This window comes from Bufo gargarizans, chromosome 9, assembly GCF_014858855.1.
Source record: "Bufo gargarizans isolate SCDJY-AF-19 chromosome 9, ASM1485885v1, whole genome shotgun sequence".
Taxonomy (NCBI): Eukaryota; Metazoa; Chordata; class Amphibia; order Anura; family Bufonidae; genus Bufo; species Bufo gargarizans.
In genome coordinates this window covers 115,879,486-115,902,466 of record NC_058088.1, presented here as the reverse complement: position 1 = coordinate 115,902,466, position 22,981 = coordinate 115,879,486, and the positions used below count along the sequence as shown (strand labels likewise).

The following is a 22,981-nucleotide window of genomic DNA, read 5'->3' as shown; positions in this document are numbered from 1 at the left end:
TCTGTTATGTTCTGGGGCTGCTTTGCTGCGTCTGGCACAGGGTGTCTTGAATCTGTGCAGGGTACAATGAAATCTCAAGACTATCAAGGAATTCTAGAGAGAAATGTACTAGCCAGTGTCAGAAAGCTTGGTCTCAGTCGCAGGTCATGGGTCTTGCAACAGGACAATGACCCAAAACACACCGCTAAAAACACCCAAGAATGGCTAAGAGGAAAAAATTGGACTATTCTAAAGTGGCCTTCTATGAGCCCTGACCTCAATCCTATTGAGCATCTTTGGAAGGAGCTGAAACATGCAGTCTGGAAAAGGCACCCTTCAAACCGGACACAACTGGAGCAGTTTGCTCATGAGGAGTGGGCCAAAATACCTGCTGAGAGGTGCAGATGTCTCATTGACAGTTACAGGAAGCGTTTGATTGCAGTGATTGCCTCAAAAGGTTGCGCAACAAAATATTAAGTTAGGGGTACCATCATTTTTGTCCATGCCTGTTTCATGAGTTTATTTTTTTACATAATTCTGTTGAAGCATGGTTGAAAAACAATGTCTGACTTTCATTGGTTAACATTTATAGAATTTTAATTTATTATTACTTTTGTCAGATTAAAGTTATTTCTGTGACCATTGTGACTTTTTCTTTCATTGACCAAAGGGTACCAACAATTTTGTCCACGTCTGTATATATATATATATATATATATATATATATATATATTTTTTTTACACAATAAAAGTACACAGAACTAAGGGGACTGGGTATTGCAGATGGGTTGCTAGATGGCTGCTAGCACCCCATGTCCTCAGCTCTATACCCAAAATCCAGGTGACAGGTTCCCTTTAAGCATTGGGATGGACATGAGAATATCCTCTCTGGGAGTGCCAGACAAAGTAATCTAGTTGACCCAACCACAAGGACAGCCTTCTAGCTGTATAAGTGGCAGAAATTTCTGGTCTTAAAGAAGACCTTTCATCAGTTTTGACATAGGCAAATTATGGTATTACCTTGTAGGGCAGCCCCACTGATTCCATCTTTTTTTCCTTCCTTCCATCATGGTGAGCATGATGCAATCAGAGCGGACTGCTTACTGCCAGGGTGAAGGAATTTCATGAGAACTTGAGCTCCTTCTCCCTGGCTGTGTGCAGTCCACTCTGATTGGATCGCGCTCACAGCCAGGGAGGAGATGCCCACAGCAGAAGACTGCATCTCCTCCCCATTGCAAGTCTACTGCTCATTATAATACAGCACGGCAAATCTGGGGGCCACAGCAGACCAAAAAAAAAAAAAAAAAAAAAGAATCACACCCATTGCATCAGTGGGGGCCACCCTACAAGGTAATACCAGAATTAGCCCATGTCAAAAACTTGTATTTTCTGGGTCCTTAAACTAATTATGTATAAAGGGATTTAATGTTGGACTAAAAAAAAAAAATAATAAAAAAAAAAAAACCATTTGGTCCTGCATGGATAGGGGTTCTTTTTTTATAGCCCTGGTTGTTTTTAATAAGGATTCTGTATCTTCAATGGAACAGAGTGGACTTCCCGAAGCATTTTCAGAAATATCAGACCCTGTTCTTCCAAGACAGGGGCCTTAGATGTGGAGGCTCTTTGTGAAATGGCCAGAAGCTTTTCTTCAACTGCCTTCAAGCTTACCTGTAGAAGTTTAGAGTGCATTTTAGGTTGATCCTAAAATTTAACCAACAAGCCAAAATATCCCTAAGGCCACTTTCACACAAGCTAGTCCCACAGCGTAGGTCAGGGATAGCACCAGTCCTGACCTGCCAGCACTGACAGGGGTCGCATAGTATCTTAAATCAATATAATGCTATGTAGCCCTTACAGTTTCTGGAATGTATTGGATAACACTGAAAGCAATATGTCAGATCTGGAATGTATTGTATAACATTAAGGTTCACAGAGCATCATAAATCAATATAATGTATGCGACCCAGTCAGTGCTGGAAGGGCAGGGTGAGTCTGGATGATGACAATCTATTGTCTGAAAGAGGCCCAACTTTATTTTCAGTAGTGTAGGTGGTATCGCCAGATTCGTACTGATCTGGAGAATGAAGAGCACAAGTCAGTTTTACCACATAGTGAACGCAGTTAGAAAAAAAAATAAAAAAAAAGTTATGGCTCTGGGTAAGGAGGGAGTGAAAAAACAAAAGCCATGTAAAAGTGCTGCGCAAGGAAAGGGTTAATATACGCAAATGAACCTCTAAGAGCAGCAGCGGCGTTTCCATTACACCTAGTACAGTGATAGCTAAGCTCTGGCACTACAGCTGTAGTGAAACTACAACTCCCAGTATGCTCCATTCATTTCTATGGAAAGCCATTTTTATTTAGTCCTTAAAGGGGCGGCCCCCGTCCTTAAAGTGGCAAGCACTGTGGAGGTCAATGTTATGGGGGAAACTGTCAATTTCTACGATACACAGAAACATAAAATTAAATAGATGAAATATACCCATGTGTAGCCGGGTCCTTCTGCTAGTGATCTATATAAAGAATCCATCAAGTGAAAAAGTGATAGTTTATTTTTTTTACTTTACATATTAATATAAAATACAAATCTTACAATATCAACAGCAGTTATTCACACAGTAAAGAACATAGATGTACACGGCAGCTATAATGGGACAGAACAAGCCAATGTGTATATATTTTAGCAGCTTTTATCCCAGTGACTTAGGCAGCTTCAATCATAGGTATTTGAAATACAAGCAACTAATCCTTCATATACGGTCAAGATCTTCACTCTTCATAGCCATACGAGTCACCTCCACTTGTGTAGGCAGTACATGACCTAAAGTAAGAAACAGCAAGAGGTGTTAGACACGGCACAATACAAACCTTAACTTGTTCAGCAAATGGCATTTATCATGTAGAGAAAGCTAATACAAGGCACTTACTAATGTATTGTTATTGTGTATATTGCAAGCTTGATCTCTGGATACATCTGATCAGCAGGAGTCCAACACCTGGGACCCCCACCGATCAGATGCCAATTATCTATCCAAATGAGGCCTTCTCTAAAAGATAGATCATCAGTAAGAAAAAGCTGCACAACCCCTTTAAAATCAAGCCAACAAAGGAGTTAACATGGACAATCACAATACATTAGTAAGTGCCTTGTATTAACTTTCTCTACTTAATAAAATGTCACTTGTGCAAGTAAAGTGCACCATTTTAAGTCTTGTTTTGACTCAATTGTTGTGACAAATTATAGAAAAGCTTTAATATTTGGTGGAAAATAGCCATTTCCATGTACACCGTATACCACCGCTATCAATTTCCAACATGTTGTTCAAATTAAAACGTCCAGGATTTAATCTTCCAACAAAAATATACAACCTTATTAGCTTACAACATTAGCCTTTTAGTGGTAGAAAAAATTTAAATATTCAGCATTTCTCACCAAGACGTCTCTTAAGATCCTCATTCTCTTGCAGAAGTTTGTGATACCTCAAATGACAGCATTTACATATCTAAGTATAAAGAGGAGGCGACTGTTACAACACAAGGGACACTTCCATTAAGCCTCACGCAGTTGTCTGTGGAACACGGTCTGAGATACCGGACTGGGACGCCTTGTGCTCCAGCAATGCCAGTCCGGTATCTCACGGGCGTCTGCATGAGGCTTTACCATGCAAAAAAATAAAAATATTGCCATCACATCAGTGAGTTTTTTAATTTTTAAACAGGCAGATGGTGCTCTGGATGTATCTTTTGGAAGCTACTCATTGTATTCCACTTCCCGTCCTGGATCTAAACTTCCTTTGTTTGGACTATCCCCTTTTTCACTAATGGGCGTGCTTTAGAAATGCTGTAAAACAGCTAGGGCAACGCTAATGTGCAATTACCCATATTGCTTCCTTTGCTGGCTTGATCCATTTTTTACATCACATTATACACTGCTAGTTTCCATGGTTACGACCACCCTGCAATCTAGCATTGGTGGCCATGCTTGCAAACTGTAGGCTAAAGCTGACATGAGACAACTCTTAAACATTTAAAGTGTTAACCCTTTAAGGAGTGATGAGGGAGGAGGAGTTAGAGAACCATTAGGAGAAAGCAAATTAAATACTTTTCTCCACTGTATTCACGGAGTGTTAAAATAAACTTCCCATTAAATGTTACCTGTCTGATCAAGGAAAAAGTACAATGTGGTGCCATTATTAAAAAAAAGGTGGGGGGGGGGGGGGGGGGGAATAGCAGTGCGTCTTATGGGGTGAATACTGCATTTTGCCGAATTTCAATGATATTCCGCGCGGAGGGTGTATCAGCTGTGAGGGAGGAGGGGCCGGCGTCTGCTTTTGTGATGACAGCGGGGCCCATGCATTGACTGTATTCTACTACACGGGCCCCGCTCACTGTATAATCGTATCTGTAATTGTAGGCATTGCTAATGTATACAAATTCAGGGTAACCAGCACCTGTATTACGGTACTTACAAGCGCTCAGTAGCAGAGAGGTGGGAGTAGGCAGGCCGGGCGCTGGCAGCGTGAGTCACTATGTCACGCGCCGCCCACTTTATGAATGAAGCAGGCAGCGTGGGCGCATGACGTAGTGACTCATACTGCCAGCGCCCGTCCTCCCGGCCTTCCTCCTCCCTGCTACTGAGCGGTTGTAAGTACCGTAATACAGGCGCCGATTACCCAGAATTTGTATACATTAACAATGCCTACAATTACAGATAAGATTATATACAGTGAGCGGGGCCCGTGTAGTAGAATACAGTCACTGCAAGGGCCCCGCTGTCATTATAAAACCAGATGCGACCCCCACCCCCTGTATTTGGGGAGGGGGGGGGGGGGGTCATTCACACTACAGGGACACTTATGGAGGGGATCTGTGGATGACACATAGCATAAGATATCATGCCATAACAGTGTCACCCACAGACCACCATTTAGTTAAAAAACCTACAAAAGCACACCTTTTGATTCAATTTTTTTTATTTATTATTTTCCTCCTCAAATTAGAGAATAAAAATATATACATATATACACACACACACACACACACACACACACACACACCTTTTCTAGTTTTCTAGTCTTCAACATCACATTTACCAAAGCAATACAAAAAGGAAAACGTTAGAAAACTAAAATAAACTGTTAAATACCTCTAGGTGCTTGCAACCATCATGTATGGATTCAGCAAATTCTATTACAGGGAGCAAAAAAAAATAATAATAATATATTTAGAAAGGATTACATAGTAAGACAGTGGCATAAAATGAAACAAATAATCCAGCTGTAATGTATATTCACCTTAATAGGACACCAGGCATTTCCAGCATAATGGTGGGTAAATTAAAGGTTATTCCCATATTAGACATTGAGGGAATATCGATTGGCATGTCCTATGTTCTAGTCTACCATTTCCAGCAGTCTCAGAGGTGAATGGAGAGGTGGCCCTGCATGTGTGGTCTCCATTCACCGCCTTGGGACTTCAGAAAGTAGCCAAGTGCGCTCACTCTATTTTCAGTACTGCAATAGAAGGGAATAGAGTATGCATGGTGTGCTCCCTCTCACTTCAGAGGCCCTGTTCTGGAGATAGAAGCAGGTCCAAGAGGTGGGACACTAACCTAACTGACATTGATTGCAGCAGCAATGTCGGAGATGGACCAACCTCTCTAAAATGCACGTTCAAACTTAAATTGCAAGGAGCTGCATGTTCTCAATAGCAATTCATAGGACCGATTAGTGAGCAGTGTGAATCCACATTACCAGAACACTCCTACCCTTTGGTTCACTAAAGTGGTTGTCACCTATTAAAGGCTATGAACACCTTTGTGGAAAACATTATAGCATTTTACTAAATTTGGACTTAAGATAAATTTTTCAACTGGTCTTTCACAATTTAACAGCTTTTCCTGCACCGCTTTCGGTTTCTCAGTATCTGCAGAGAAAGGTTCTGATATTTGCAGACTATTGCTTTCTGTTTTACATACAGTCAGTCTTGTCTGACTGCTCCATGGATAGCCCCCATTTCTGAACTCGACAGATTATAGACTCATAGCTAAACCAGTAACTGATTTAAGACCCATTCTTACCAAATTAGTGTTTATGAGGTGTCAGGCGTTCAGAGACCAGGGCAACACATGGAGCTGTCAGACAGGACCAATTCGAAGTAAAACAAAGCAAAATATTAGGGCTGCAGGACAACAGTTGAAACGACCAACAGACAAGAGTATTCATTTTGGCTAAAAAAATAAAATAATGCAATAATAAAATAAAAAAATTGACCCAAAAAGGTTTTCATAGCCTTTAAACACTGTACTGGATTTACAGATAAGTATATTTACTATGCCAGCACCAATGGCTGTAGGTCCTTGTGCTGTAATTGATTTTAATTAAGACTAGGAATTTTACTGACTCCATTTGATTATTCACCATTTCAGTGCAGCACAATTCTGTTTTTATCAGAAACAGGAAAAGAATATTAGCCCCAACCCAAAAATGTGGGGCCAATATTGGTCAGCACAATTTTGACATGTCTTCCCTCCATCAAAAATCCTCAGAGCCAAAAAAGCTTAACTGCCGAGCATTCTGAGAACCGGGCCAACTTGCTAAAGCATTCTAATGACCCTGAAGAATCCCCAACTGAATATGTGCTCCAAACCTAACTGGCACCTGTGGTGATTATGACTTAATCCTGAAAAATCCAAGGCATATCCCGAGATGGGTTTACTCACCAAGTAAGGTACGCAATCACTTGTGCACTTAACTGTAGGGGGATCATCCAGAGAAAATGAATAAGGGAGTCACCAACTCAGTAAATTTCTCCACTGCAATGAAAGAGCCTAACTGACTACTGGAATAGCGCACTTCATCCTCCCAGGCTCGGACATGCCCTCCATGAGCGTAGTTAGTCTGCCAAATGCCAAGCTTGTTACTTCCTGTAAAACTCCAAAAAGTTGAATATTGTGCAAAAGTTCATTTATTTTAGTAATGCAACTTGAAAGGTGAAACTAATATGAGAGAGACTCATTACATGCAATGCGAGAGAATTTCAAGCCTCTGTTATAATTTGGATGATTATGGCTTACAGCTTATGAAAACTCCAAATTCACAATCTCAGAACATTAGAGTATTACATGGGGAAGAAGAAAAAAAATGTAGGACTTACGAAAAGTAACCATACATATGTACTCAGTACTTTGTTTGGGCCCTTTTGTATCAATTACTGCCTCAATGCAGCATGGCATGGATGCTGTCAGCTTATGGCACTGCTGAGGTGTTCTGGAAGACCAGGATGCTTCAATAGCAGCCTTCAGCTCTTTTGCATTGTTTGGTCTCATCTTTCTCTTGCCAATGCTCTATAGATTCTCTATGGGGTTCAGGTCAGGAGAGTTTGCTAGCCAATCAGGCACAGTAATCCCATGGTCATTGACCCAGGTTTTGGTACTTTTGGCAGTGTGGGCAGGTGCCAAGTCCTGCTGGAAAATAAAGTCACCATCTCTATAAAGCTAGTCTGCGGAAGGAAGCATGAAGTGCGCCAAAGTCTCCTGGTAGATGGCTGTGTTGACTCTGGACTTTATGAAGCACAGTGGACCAACACCAGCAGAGGACATGGCTCCCCAAATTAAACACAAACTGTGGAAACTTCACACTGGACTTCAAGCATCTTGCATTGTGTGCCTATCCATTCTTCTCCAGACTCTGGGTCCTTGGTTTCCAGAGGAGATGCAAAAGTTGCCGTCATTAGAAAAGAGAAGTTTATTTTCTTTAGCCCAGGCTTCTGACGTTGTTTGTTGTTCAGGTGAGGCTTGACAAGAGGAAAACGACATTTGAAGCCCATGTCCAGGATCGGTTTGTGTGTGGTTGCGCTAACTGCAGCCTCAGTCCACCCCTTTGTGAAATTCCAACACTGTCAGGAAAAGGCCGTTCCAATCTTCTCCAGGCTTCGGTCATACCTGCTGCTTGTGCACCTTTTTCTTCCACACTTGTCCCTTCCACATAACTTTCTATTAATGTGCTTTGATACAGCACTTTGGGAACATCCAGCTTTTTTTGCATTTACCTTTTGAGGCTTTCCTTTCTTATGGAGGGTGTCAATGATGGTTTTCTGCACAACTGTCAGGTCAGCAGTCTTTCCCCATGATTGTGATTCCTACTGAACCAGACAGACAATTTAAAGGCTCAGGAACCCTTTGCAGTTGTTATGGATTAATTAGCTGACTAGAGCGAGACTGAGCCTAGAATATTGAACCTTTTCACAATATTCTAACTTTCTGAGATTGCGAATTTGGGGTTTCCATAAACTATAAACCATAATCATCCAAATTATAACAAATAAAGGCTTTAAATATCTTGCTTTGCATATAATGAGTTTCTCTCATTAGTTTCACCTTTTAAGTTGCATTACTAAAATAAATGAACTTCTGCACAATATTCTACTTTTTGGAGTTTCGCCCGTTTTACAGGAAGTAACAAGCTTGACATTTGGAAGACTAACTACGATCATGGAGGGCATGTCCGAGCTGGGGAGGATGAAGTGAGCTATTCCAGTAGTCATTTAGGCCCTTTCATTGCAGTGGAGAAATTTAGCGAGTTGGTGACTCCCTTATTGCTTACTATTCTCTGGATGATCCCCCTACAGTTAAAGTACACAAGTGATTGCGTCCCTTACTTGGTGGGTAAACCCATCTTAGGATATGCCTTGGATTTTTTCAGGATCACGTCATAATCACCAAAGGTGCCAGTCAGGTTGGGAGCACATATTCAGTTGGGGATTCACTTTCTCCTATAAAAATAAACTTCTTAGGGCAAAATCTTTTTGCAAATCTGTAATCTTGAATCTTACTCAAGGAGTGAAGGCCAGCTCTTCATGGTAACCATCCCTTACACCACTATCTGACTGGTGAGGGTCTGACACCCTGGACCCCCTTCTAATCAGCTGTTTGAGAAGGCACCAGCACTCTGAGCACTGCAGCCTTCTCAAATTTTTCCTAGGCCAGTGACGACACGTTCAGTCATGAGACCTACAGGCACCTCAGCCCCAGAGGAGTTAATGGGGCAAATTGCGATACCAAGCACAGCTGCTATACAATGTATGGCACTATGCTTCTCACAGGAGCGTTGGTGCCTTCTCAAGCAGCTGATTGATTGGTGGAGGTCCAACTCCTACCAGATATGGATGATGTATCCTGAGGATAGGTTATCAGTATTCAAATCTTGGAAAATCCTTTTAAAGGAAATAGGCAGCAGTCAAGGTAGCTGAAATATTGGGCTTAAAAGCAGCCACTGAGGCCACCCACATGTTTTTCAAATATATCGCAGCCCTACAAATCCATAAAGTCTTTGCCCCATGAGGCCAACTCCACCTCATTAAATTGGTATTATATGTTTAACAGATCTGGGAACAAAAGGATACTAGGCTTTCTAGGGCAGAGGTCCCAGAAGATAGTGTCCTGCACCGATTTTGCTCTTTAACTGCATAGTGGCTGTAAAAGCTTTGAGTAGAGTATCCGTTTCGGAGGAATATAACAATAGATTTTCCACAGATTAATCTGAAGAGGAACTGGAGTCCCCAAAAATCCCACCTTGGTTTCCTCATCTGAGGAGTTGGATAAAATAAAAGAAGCAGCTAACCTTCGAACACAAGGGGAAGGCCCTGCTACCTGAAGACAAAAATCCTGACAGGGGTCCATACCCTTGTCCTTGTCTTAGAAGTTCAAACGATGACTTTAATTTAACAGTTATCAAGGATGCAAGTCTTTTTGCAGCAGCCAATTTTTTTTTTGCAAATGTGGCAATAGCGACAAGTACAGCCACATCACTCATCAGAACAGATTGTCATTTTGTCAGTAACAGCAGAGTGACAAGACAAAAATAAATAAAATAATGTGGAGGCTGTGTCAAAATGTATAAAAATTATATATATATAATCTCTCTTTGGATTTCTCTATGCAGTCCAATCCAATTTTCTACACAGTGTCTGTATGTGGAGATTCTCTTTACATACCAGTAGAATTAGTTGGACTTCTTTCAATCTCTTCTTTTGCGGTCAGCGAGGAATAAACCTTGTGGTTTTCTGCTTTGGTTTGCACAGCATGGTTTGAAGAGGCATTAGCTTGAAAACTGGCTTCAAAGGAGGCAGCCTCTTTAGGGACGCCCAGTGAAGGAGTTGTCTGTTTTGCAGTGGATCTTACAGCTGATGTGCTTTCAGCTTTTAAGCCAATTTCTTTTCGTAACCCAAGTGTTGGAAGTTCTCCCAGATTTTTTTTTGTAGGTAACCCTGGAACATAGAATTGTGATAAACAGTAATAATACCTGCTGTATAAAAAGCTATACACAACTTTAAATTGAGTCGGTCAACATTTGAGCATCTAACCTGCTTACACTATTTGGTAGAGGCTGGGTAAAGCCATACCTTTTATGGAGCTTTTCACATCCCGGTGTATGACTTTATTCTGCCACATTCTGCTCTCAAGTGCCCAGGGCGCAGCTGTAGAGGTCTACTTGTTAGATGCTACAGCTGTTGCTCAGTAAAGGTGAAGTGCTGTGAAGCAGCTCATCGCAGAAATCACTCCACAGTGAAGCAGCACCCTGGGTATTTGAAAAAGCTGAATCAAACTTCATATTTTCTCTACTCCTGAAGAAAAGCTTCTTAAGGTACTTTTTTTATTCTCTCCCCAGCCCATGCCTAATGCTGTAAGCAGCTCATCATCGCCATCTCTGTAACGATTAAAAATCTCACTGAGAATATTAGTAAATTGTTAATTTCTGTTCACCTTGAAATTTAAGTTTCGGGGACACTTTTTGGGATTGTAGAAGAGGGGGACGTATTGAAGATGTTCCTGGTCTTGGAAGGCCGGTTCTGACACCTATTGAAGAAAAATGAAGTTCATTTCTACAATAGATAAAACATTAGTATACACTTCTTTGGGAAAGCTGTAGTCTCACCAGTTGATGTTGGCGGACGCACAACCAAAACAGTCTCGCCACTTCGAGTATCTTGCAGATTGGCAACTGCATTCTGGCTTCCAACAGAGAGACGTCCAGTATGACCTGTTACCCCAAATCGTGTAGGTGGTTTAACAGAAAGGGCAGTTGGTAGCTGAGAATGCGTAGTACCAGACTTTACCTGTAGAATAAGATATCTAAATGCAAACATTTATCAGGAATAAACTGAAGGCCCCTAGCCTGCATAGTGGCAGGTAGCTGGCAAGTATGAATTTCTCATCAGGCAATGCATTCTAGGGGTCCCAAGTTAAAAAGGTTATCCAATGTCTAAAACATGCCCCCCAATGCTCCTGACTCTCTCAGATTATACTTAATCTGCTCCCCGGCACCCACGTTGTCCCTGATCCCCACTGCATCTCCCAGTTGAGCAGATCAAAACATCTGGTGATGGAGGGAGCCTTGTCACATCTCAGCCTGCTATTAGCTGCTCCCCACTGTTGCCAGATGTTTTGATCTGTGCAACAAGGAGCTACAGCAGTGGCCATGCAGGGATCAGCATGGGTGCCAGGGAGTGGGGCAAGTATAATTTATATGAGGGGCCCAGGCTTTTTTGGGTGGGGAGGGCATGTTTTAAACATTGGATAACCACTTTATTTACGCAAACTTCATTAAGCCACCTCCTTGATCCCCAATGGTCTCTTTACTTACAAGCAGCAGTTACTATCCATCTAAATATATGACCATGGTAACTAGTCACTCGTCTGACCAATGCCTGGATGTAAACAGACCAGAAGTGATGGCGCTGGACTTGCAGAAGATTAAGGCCTAGTTCAGACTTCAGCGATTTTTAGTGATTACGAGTAAAAACCACATGCGGGTCAGAAACAGCAGGTGAAACTCTTACTATTATACTTTGTGTAGACTCCATTTCTGGTTTTGGCTCAGTCACTGATGGAAATCACTGAAGTGTGAACTAGGCTTAAAGGGGTTTTCCCCCCCATCATATACAATGGGGGCATATCGTTAGGATATGCCTCCATTTTCTGATAAGTGCGGGACCCACCTCTGGGACACGCAGCTACAACGGAGCAGGGAAAATAAATGGAGAGCGAATTGCGCAGCCGCCCTCCATTAATTTCAATAGGACTGCTGAAAATAGCCGGCTATTTCTGTTGGCCCCATAGAAATGAATGGGAGCAGGGGCCATGCGTGCGCAGTACACTCCCATTCACTAGTATAGGAGCAGCGCTTGGTGGTGGACGGACCCCAGGAAACCTGGGGTCCTCCAGCCACAGCTCTCCTCGCTCCTTTTAGGTGCAGATCCCAGAGGTGAGACCTGCACCTATCAGACAATGAATGCATATCCCAGCGATATGCCCCCATTGTATATGATGGGGATACCCCCTTTAAGTGGGAATTCACTAGCACTACGAAGGAGATAGATATATAGATATATATAGATAGATAGATATATCTAATCACACACACCCCGTGTACCACTGGCTGGTGCTTCCATATGACACTATACCCTGAACTGGAAGTATTACTCCTAATGGAGAGTACCTCTGTAATACAGCATGCAATGGAACATGCCAGTTGCCTCTCAGGAATACAATATGAAGCCGTGAGGCAAAAAAAGGATGCCTGCCAGACAAATCCATTTAGGAAATGCTACATTACAAATCCATATGAAAACCCAGAATTTTACTGGACAAAAGAGTGCAGCATGCTATGCCATTTTGTCCTCTAACAAGGATGTTCACACAGCCTTAAACTGAATAATCTTACAAAAAAATAAAAATAATAATATATCTATCCATATATCTCTATTTATCTAGATATCTTCTCAGCTACTCCTGCACCTCCTTGCTTCTCATGGGTTTGAGTCCAGTGCAGTTATATTCACCAATTGACAGCTGCCCTTTGATAACCCTTCCTGTATGAGCATGCATATAATCATTCAATGGAACTGTGCACTCTACTGTAAAGCCCCCCCCCCCCCCCATGATTATTTTTAAATAAATTAATAAAAAGTCCACACACCAAAACAGTGTCCTCACCATGATGGAGTTTGCTAAATAAATCAAGTCTACAAACCTTAACAGCAGGAGCTTTTGGAGTTTTTAGCCTGTTTCCAGTAAACTTGTTGGTTATATTGCCTCCTCCAGCGCCCTCCATGGCTTGTTTTGGTTTTCCCAGACTAGGCCTTGGCAAACTTTGGCGGGCCATTGGGGGGCGGATCATACCTTTTCCCGGTATGCCCCTTGGTGCAATTTTAGAGCCCGTTTGTTCCCTTGCCGGATTCTGACTTGAGTTTTGATGCAACGCTAAAGAACGGCGTGCTGACGGGATGCCAGACATTGGTTTTGGCATTGCCGCTGATGAATGAACCATTCCTATTTGCATACTGGGAGGGAAAAATGATCCTTGCGAAGTTTCTGGTTTTCCTTCATCATTACAGTTCAATCCCTGTGCAACATGAGGCCGCTTCTGGGTGATCATTCTCAGGTCCCTGTGGACCTTGTTTGTGGAATAATCAAACACTGAGCCACTGGACATGTTAGGGTCATGTTGAACAGGTTCTTTGCCACTTTTCTGAAACTCAAAATCATTTAGTCCAGGGACAGGTGTGGAGGTGATAAAAGAAAGTGACCCAACAGTAAAGACGCTCACATCATGAACAAACTGGGGCTCAACTTCAGCGGCCAGAGTGGTGTTAGCTATTACATCAACGTCCGAGGCAGTCATGTCTTGAGTAGCATTTAGACAAGACTGTGCCACCATTTCCATTTCATTATTGGTAGTTTTGTTCTCATGCATGGATGTAAGGTCTTCTGTGGTGTTCACAGGACATTGAGGTCCTGTTTCAATTATCTGTGTTGCATTGTCTGTAGTAACCACCTCAGGCGTTGGAGAAATGTCCTGTGCGATATTGGCAGAAAGGGAAAGACCATCAATTATGTGTATAGTATTTCCTGAAATTATATCAGAAACCAAGTCTATGTCTTGTGTAGTACAACCAGATGGCAGTCCCACCATTTCAGACACCAGAGCAGTGTTAAATATACTGACCTCCTCTTGACTGCATGGTATATCTACTGTTTTGTTATTTGGCAATATTTCAATTTCCCGAGTGGCATTTGCTATATTCATCTCATCACTTATTGATATAAAACTCTGTCTGGTGTTGGGAGGGGATTTGCTTGCCTCAGTCTCTTGAGCGATATCAGTAGATGGCAGATCATCATAGGTTAATGCAATGGGCTGTCTAGTACTGGCACACAGCTTAATTTCACCTGTGTCGGTGAACTGCCTAATGCAGCCTTTAGTAATCTCATGTACAGGTGTAGGACTCCTAGTAGTAGTGATCAGGTCTTGAAGTGAAGCCTTAATCACTTGGCTGACATTCTGCACAACAGCCGTATCCTCTACCAATACAGCCGGTTCAGTTTTATCGTCAGAGAGCGCATGTTCCATATGAAGGAGATTTTTGGGGAGGGCTGTAGTTACACTTTCATCACATTTGCTAGTGGCATAGCTATGCACAGGCTTTATAGTGGGTACTTCAGGTGCTAAAGGAGACATTTTATTTATATGGTTAACAGGGTCTACCCCTGGGTAAGTCTTCTCAAATGGTTCTATCTTCTGCCTTTTTACGCATATACCATCCAGTCTGTCACTCAAAAAGGAAAGCTCTGCAGTCTCGCTCAGAGAATGCACTTTGTTATTTTTAGTGCCGCATTCAGATAAGTTAAAATCAGTTATTTGCATATCAGTCTTCTCGAGATCCAACAGGCTCTCCCCAAATAGCGATACCCCTTCCTTAAGGGGGCTACTTTCCAGAGAACACAACATTTTGGCCACTTCGCAAGCCAGCATGGACTTCATTGGTGTGCAATCATATGGAGGCAGTTCGGAATCAATGATAGACTCAAATTCTTCCAATTTTCGTTTGCCTGGACTCTTCACTTCAGTTTCTATGTTCTCAATCTGATTAACTATTTCTTGGCACTCTGCAGCAAAAAAAGTTCTATAGAGTAGCGTTTCTGTGGGACTTTCATGCGACAAGACATCTGCCTTGTGAAGCTCATCTATTCTGGGTACTTTGTCTTGAGGATCCCATTCCTCTGACATATTTGATTCAAATTCCACTTCCATAACAGGAGTAAGTTTTTTCCTTACCCTTTCTTTAGATGGCATTGGAGTGCTAAAATATTTGTTACAATTAATGGAAGCGATCTGGACAGACTCTTGTTCTTGCTCATTTTCATTGGGAACTATAGGATCTGTAAAATAGGACAGGGGCATATTAGAGATGCCCAAAATGTTAGATTCTGAATGGCAATCAGGAGAAGAGAACTGGATTTCATGCAGCACGGGCGGCAAATTTTCTTGAAATATAACAGGAGAGACTGTACCATCATTGTTCTTTAGGGCACTCTGCACTGAGATTTCTGTCCTGATGCTTTCGTTTCTTTCTTTATCATGGAGGGCCAGTGGAGTATTTGTAATGTCTGCATAAATATTCATATTTTTCTTACTTCTAGAGCTTGAAAAGCCACAATCTATATTTTTTTCCAGATCGCCTTTTCCAAAGCTTGATTTGCTCTGTAGTAAAGACTGACATCCAGATTCACTCACTCTCCTTTTAAGTGAACTTGATGGGTGTTTTAGTCCACTGTTCACACTGAGGTCATTTCTTATGTCCTTCAGCACCAGACGTCGCAGCTGATGCAGGGGGCTTTTTGTGCCTACTGGCACTTTAGTTGTTTTTGGGGTAGATCCCTCCAGGTTTAAATATGACGACAACTAGTCCAAGTCAATGAAATATACAGATTTTTAGATTTCTTTTGCAACCTGTAAAACAAAAACAAGAGAAAAACAAAATGGGTCAAGTTTTAGGACATGCCACACCAATAAGTCTTAGAGATCAATTTTTATTGCAAGTTTGGTTATCTTTAAAAAGGGCTTCTGTCACCCCACTAAACTTTTTTGGGGTACCTGCAATCCCTACACTGCGATACATTATGTTATCATTTTCGTTCTGTAGATGAGGCAAAAAAAAATACTTTTATAATATGCCAATTACCTGTCTACCAGCAAGTAGGGCGTCTACTTGCTGGTAGTAGCCGCAAAAAACCGCCCCCTCCTCCTATTGATTGACAGGGCCAGCCGCGATCTCTTCCGGCTCGCCCTGTCTGCATTTCAAAAATCACGTGCCTGTCTTGATTCTGCGCAGGCGCTCAGAGAAGGAGGCTCGCCTCCTCAGCACTCCTTCACTGCGCCTGCGACTTCTTTTGGTGACATCGGTGCAGGCGCACTGAGGGAGTGCTGAGGAGGCGAGCCTCCTCCTCTCAGAGCGCCTGCGCCAAATCAAGACAGGCACCCGATTTTTGAAATGCAGACAGGGCGAGCCGGAAGAGGAGATCGCGGCTGGCCCTGTCAATCAATAGGAGGAGGGGGCGGTTTTTTGCTGCTGCTACCAGCAAGTAGACGCCCTACTTGCTGGTAGAAAGGTAATTAGCATATTATAAAAGTACGTTTTTTTGCCTCATCTACAGAATGAAAATGATTAACAATTTATAGATATCGCAGTATAGGGATTAGAAGTACCACAAAAAAAAAAAAAAAAAAAAAAAAGTTGGGTGGGGTGACAAACCCTTTTTCCATTTAATGTAGCCTTTTAAGAGCGTGTTGCATAATAAAAGAATCACTTACCCACTCCTCAAATATTATTTGTTATCCAATATGGAAATACAAGCCATCATTAATATATTTTATTAAAAGTGGTTGTCCGGGTTCAGAGCTGAACCTGGACATGCCTCCATTTTCACCTAGACGTCTCCGGCACTGATGAGCGGGCTTTGGCGCTGCCCTAGCCAGTAAAATGGCTAAAGGCAGTCCTAAAGCCCGCCCATCAGAGCCAGTGACGTCACCGAACACACTGCCGGGCGGAAGTTTCTGCCCGGCAGTGTGTTATGATAAACAAAAGAACCAATGCTCTGCACGATCTAGTGCAGAGCAAGAGAGCATCGGAGCACGAGATGCTCCAATGCTAGCCTCAGGGATACTGCCGGGGTGAAAAATAAGGGTATGTCCGGGTTCAGCTGTGAACCCGGACAACCCCTTTAAATACTGTGTATCCCCACATACTATGTCTCTCTCCATTTAATACACAGGCAACACCAAACTTAGGTTTCCCTGGGATGTTTCATTCAATGGTGAGCATTTTTATTTTATTTATTTTTTTATGATTGTTACAACCACCAGCACCTCTAACCATAACACCCAAGGTTCCCCTTATTCACTTACACATAAACCCTTATACATATGCTCAATGCGTTTCTATGCCCCTATATTAGCATGTCATCAGGAGCAGAAAGCAACTTCCAGGGTTCCAACTTCCAACTGGCCAAGGGCTCGAACGGGGCGAGGGTCAGGCCTGTGAGCACCATATTGAGGTCCCAATTGGGGATCCTGGTTTTCAGGGAGGGACGAAGTCGGGAAGCAGCTCTCATAAATCTGATCCAGCGATGATTGGCTGATCAGAAAGCCCTTGTTATCTCAACCTCTGGACTTCAGGATCCAGGCAGATAACTTGAGGAAACTCGAGTTTGGGTGAAGTATCGGCCCCTGATGAAAAAAGGTCCCTCCTGGAGGGAAGAGGCCATTGGTCTTCTAGCGATAGGTTCTTTAAGGAAGGGAATCAGCTCCTTTTCGGCCAATAGGGAGCTATTAGGATCAGAGTCGAGTTTTCTAGGTTGAGATTTTGAATTATCCTGGGAAGCAGAGGCAAGGGTGGGAATGCGTTGCAGAGATTCCAGTCCCAAGGAATTGTCAGCGCATCTAGAGCCCAAGGGTTGTCTCGAGGGTTCAATGAACAAAACGTTGGCACCTTTGCGTTCTTCTTGGAGGCAAACAGGTCCACCTGTGGAGTGCCCCACTTTTCCCACCAGAGTCTGGAACACATCCAGATTCAAAGACCATTCGGTATGGTCTATCAACTGGCGACTGAGATAGTCTGCCTCCACGTTTAGTATCCCTTTCAAATGAATTGCGGAGATGGACCTCACGTGGGACTCTGCCCAGTCGAAGATTTTTCTTGCGATGGACATCAGCTTCTCCGATCTCGTGCCTCTCTGATGAGAAAGGTACGCCACCGTCGTCGTATTGTTGGAAAGTATTTTTATGTGATGACCCACAAGGAGGGCTTCTGCCGCCTTCAGAGCTTTTCGGACCGCTCCCAGCTCCCTGAAGTTGGAAGATTGGGAGCGGGTTATCGGAATCCAGGAGCCCTGAAAGAAGTGACCTCCCACTTTAGCACCCCATCCTTTTCCGCTTGCATTCATGAGAACTTGGATGGGAGGGGGGGTCTTCTCCCAGGTGACTCCCAAGGACAGGTTGGCTGAACATTTCCACCAGTTCAGGGAGATCTTCACCGCAGGGGGGAATCTGAACCTTGTGGTTCAGTGAGGACTGTCGTCTGTCCCAAGATCTGAGGATCCATAGCTGAAGAGATCGAAAGTGGGACTGGCTCCAGGGAACGGACGGGATGCAGGATGAAAGGCGGCCCAGGAGGCTCATGGCTTCCCTTATGGGACAAGACCTCCTGTTCTGAAACTGATGAATCTTCAGTTGGAGGCTTTTGATCTTGTCTGGTGGAAGTAAGGTATGTTGAGCCCGGGAGTCCAGGATGACCCCTAAAAACTGGATAGTGCTGGAAGGTACAAGATGTGACCAACCATCCTAGATCCTGGATGAGAGATAGGAAGGTTAGTAAGTCTGATCTCAGATCGTCCTCCGAGTTCCCAACCAAGAGGAAGTCGTCCAGGTATGGAACAAATCACTAGTCCCTTGTGTCTCAGGAAGGCTACCATCTCGACTACCAGCTTCGTAAAGATTCTGGGTGCAGATGATATCCCAAAGGGGAGGGCCGTAAACTGGAAGTGGCTGGTTACCCCCCCTGTGCTCCTGGATAGCAAGTCTTAGGAACCTCTGGGATTCCGGATGAATTGGGATGTGGTAGTAGGCATCCTGAAGATCTACTGAGCACATCAGGGCGTTCTTCCCTATTAAGGGGATCAGGGATTCCATCCTGAACTTTCGATAAGTTATGAATTTGTTCAAGGCTTTCAGGTTTATAATTGTACGGTAAGACCCCTCTTTCTTCTCCACCAGAAAAAGGCTTGAATAGAAGCCCTGCCCCAGTTGAGAAGGAGGGACCCGTACTATCACGTCCATAGCTAGAAGGCTCTGAATTCCCTGTAGAATTTTTATACGAATACTGGAGGAGCTTGGATTCGCAATGAAGCTGTTTGGGGGAGATGAGGAAAGTTTGATTCGGTAACCGAATTTTATGATGTCCCGGACCCAAGGATTCGGGCTAATGGACTCCCACGGAGTCAGAAATTTCCTCAATTTCCCCCCCACGCTGGCATCATTGTTTGTCGGAGGACTTACTTTGGGAGGAGGAGGGGTTACCTCTATCCCTGCCCCCTTTAGGATAGCTTTAACGCCCTGACTGTCCCTTATCCCTGAAGGGTTTATTCTGGCTAAAGGGGGCCCGAAAGGGATATTTCCTTTTAAAGGATCTTTCCTCAGGGAAACCCTTGCTGTCTGCGGCTTTTTCAAGGATACGGTCCAAGACCGGGCCAAAGACATATTCCCCTGAAAATGGGATGGAGCATAGCTTCATTTTTGAAGTAACAGATTCGGCCGAGGCATCTGCCATGAAGGCTGTGGTGGACTTCAAAATTTTGGGGGTGCCGTCATGGGTATCGAGAAAAACAATTAACGGTAAGCAATGTTGTTTTCCCCTCACCCATGACGGCACCCCAAGTGAAATAGACCATTAATGAGGAACTGGGGGGGGGGGGGGGGGGGCGCGACAACCGCCTGAAGCACCTTCCTACCAAAGGCGGAATCTGCATGAAGTTGGAGCCTGTAATGTTAAAAAAGGTATGTTGAGAGCTTCAAGTTGCTGCTCTACAAATTTGGGCCAGGGAGGCATCCGCCTTCTCGGCCCAGGACGTAGCCACCGCTCTGGTGGCGTGGGCTCCAAACCCTGAAGGGGGCGAGAGACCCTGCGCTAAATAGGCTTCGGAAATGGCCCTTTTTACCCATCTAGCAATAACTGCCGTGGACACCTTCCGCCCCTCATTCCTACCCCAAAACTGAATAAGGAGGTTTTCTTCCAACCTCCAGGCCGAGGTAGACTCCAAATAAGCAAGCAAACATCTTTTGACGTCCAGGCAATGATACTCCCTTTCTAAATTAGAGGGATTTGGGCAAAAGGATGGAAGAACAACATCCTGACTTCTATGGAAGTCCGAAACCACCTTTGGCTGGAAGGACGGGAGAGGCCTAATAATAACTTTGTCGTCCAAGATCTGGGTATAAGGAGGAAAAGCCGAGAAGGCTTGAATCTCTGAAATCCTCCTAGCTGAAGTGATGGCCAGTAAAAAGGACATCTTAAAAAGGAGAGCATATCTATGGGTATGTCTGACAGGGGCTCAAAAGGTTTCTGTGACAGGGCCGTCAAGACCGTGTTTAGGTCCCAAGGAGGGGACAAAGGTCTTATCGAAGGGCGGATCCTGGAGGCTGCTGACAGAAACCTTTTAACCCAAGGATGAAGGGGCAGCTGAGAATCAAAAAAGTAACTTAAGGCTGTCACATGTACTCTTAGGGTGGAAGCCCTAAGCCCCTTATCCAGGCCAGCTTGTAAAAAAAGTCTAGGACCCTTGAGACATTTGGAGGAGAGAAGGGGTCAGGATTGATCCCTAAAAAGGAGAAGACTTCCCAGATCTTATCATTTTCTAGCTGTGGTAGCTTTTCTACTTCCCAGAATGGTGGACACTACTGATTGAGACAGACCCCAACCTAACCAAATCTCCCTCTCAGTCTCCACACTGCCAGGTGCAAGATTTCTGGATTGGGATGCAGGATCGGGCCTTGACATAATAGATCCTCCCGAGGAGGCAGAATCCAAGAGGGGGGCTATTGCTAGGTCTAGGAGGCAGGAGTACCAGGACCTTTTCAGCCACACTGGGGCAACTAGGGTAATTGTCACTTTCTCCCTCTGGACTTTCTTCAGGACCTGTGGAATTAGGGAAAAAGGAGGGAAGGCGTAACCCTCCTCCTGAGACCAGTTCTGTGCGAATCCATCTAAAGCTGTTGGATCGTCCAGACGATTTATGGAGAAGAACCTTTCCACTTTCCTGTTCTTCCTGGAGGCAAATAGGTTGACCGTGGGGAGGCTGAATTTTTGCGTTAACTGGGAGAAAACCTCTGGGTTTAGGCACCAGTCTCCCTGTTTTAGCTGGGTGCGACAAAAAAAATAAAAAAATAAATAGGCTACTATGTTCTCTTTCCCTTTTATGTGGACTGCCGACAGGGATAGACGTTCCTGTTCCGCTAGCTGAAAGATCTGGCGACAGTGTTGCCAGAGAAGGTATTCTTGTTCCGCCTTGATGGTTGATGTATGCCACTGTTGTCAAATTGTCCGAGTATAGAATTATGTTCCTGAAGGATATGTCCAAAACTATCGTTTTTAATGCCATTTCTACTGCTTTTAGTTCTTTGAAGTTCGAGGTGGCTTTTCTGGTATTCAAATCCCACCTCCCTTGCCAACCTCTGTTCTCTGAGTGAGCCCCCCCCCCCCCCCCCCCAACCCCATGGGCTGGCATCCGTTATTACTATCGGATCCTGAAAGGACCATGGTACTCCTGCTGAGAGATTCTCCGCCACAGTCCAAAGAAGAGACACTCTTGCCTCTGCGGATAAGTGGAAAAGCCGGTCTAACGACAGCTTGCAGCCGTCCCATTGGCGCAGAATGCATGACTGTAGCTTCCTCGTGTGGGCCTGCGCATATAGGACCGCTGGAAAAGTTGCTGTCAGGTGGCCCAGTACTGCCATTGCCCTCCTGAACGAGCAGAGGTAGGATCTGAAAAGATCCCAAACATGCTCCCTGATGGAGAAAATCTTGGCGGACGGGAGGAAGGTCTTCTCTACTCGGGAGTCTAAAAGGATGCCTAAAAATACAAAAGTCTGAGATGGTGTCAGGCAAGACTTTTCCCAATTTATTTTCCAGCCCAGGCTCTTTAACAGGGCGCAGGAAACCCCAATGTTTTGAATCAATCCTTCCTTGGTCTGGGAAATAAACAGGAAGTCGTCTAAATATGGCAACGGAACCCCTGACAATCTTAGGAAGGAGGCTACTTCCGCAATCACTTTTGTGAAGATTCTGGGGCTTGTGAAACCCCAAAGGGCAAGGCTCTGCATTGCAGGTGTAGACATTCCCCCTGAACCCAGACTGCTGTCCTCAAATATTTTTGGGAGGACACATGAATTGGCACGTGGTAGTACGCGTCCTCTAAGCCCAGAGTCGCCATCCAGCAATTCTTTGATATGAGATCTATGGCCGATCTTATGGCCTCCATGCAAAATCTCTTGTAACTGAGGAATCTGTTTAACTTCTTCAGGTTCAGGATTACCTGGAAGGAGCCTTTTTTTTTTTTTTTTAAAACAAAAACAAAGGGGGGAGTAAAAACCCCTGCCCCTCTCTGCCTGCGGAACTGGGACAACCACCCCTTTCTGTAGAAGCAGCAAGACCTCTGACTCTAAGGCCTGTCTCTTGACTAGATCCTTGGGGTAATCTGTCTCTATGAACGAATCCTGGGGACGGGTCAGAAACTCTAGCCGGAACCCCTCTCCAATCCCTCCCAGGATCCAGCCGTTTTTTGGTTATCGTCTTCCAGGCTGGGAGAAAGATAATCTTCCCCCTACCTGGGGTTCGGCGTCATTGCTTATCCTTGGGTCTTTGGGTTTAAAAAGGAAACCTCCGGATTGCTTAGGAAATTTATCCTTTTCCCTTCTGTCATACTGCCTACCCCTTTGCTTTTTATTTTGGAACCTACGAAAAAAAAGGGGGGCGTTGAGGAGCTGGAAAACCCTTCTTCTTGTCTGAGGCTCTCAAGTATATCGTCAAGGGACGACCCAAAGAGCCTGTCACCCTCACAGGGGATGGAGCACAATCTAGCCTTTGAACCCTGATCAGCTTTCCAGGACTTCAG

The 22,981-nt window shown here is 44.0% G+C and overlaps 1 protein-coding gene across 1 annotated transcript in view; it reads right to left on the bottom strand.

The window, feature by feature from the left end:
- Positions 1–2,510: 2,510 nt before the first annotated feature.
- LOC122919634 overlaps positions 2,511–22,981 on the bottom strand; it is a 33,795-nt gene continuing 13,324 nt past the window's right edge. The window contains exons 2-8 of the mRNA XM_044268771.1: positions 13,008–15,767; positions 10,911–11,091; positions 10,739–10,831; positions 9,970–10,242; positions 5,123–5,163; positions 3,410–3,479; positions 2,511–2,797 (exon numbers count right to left, since the gene is read on the bottom strand). Of these exons, the coding sequence (XP_044124706.1) occupies positions 2,727–2,797; positions 3,410–3,479; positions 5,123–5,163; positions 9,970–10,242; positions 10,739–10,831; positions 10,911–11,091; positions 13,008–15,440 (3,162 nt within the window). The 5' untranslated portion in view covers positions 15,441–15,767 and the 3' untranslated portion in view covers positions 2,511–2,726. The remainder of the gene's footprint in view (positions 2,798–3,409; positions 3,480–5,122; positions 5,164–9,969; positions 10,243–10,738; positions 10,832–10,910; positions 11,092–13,007; positions 15,768–22,981) is intronic.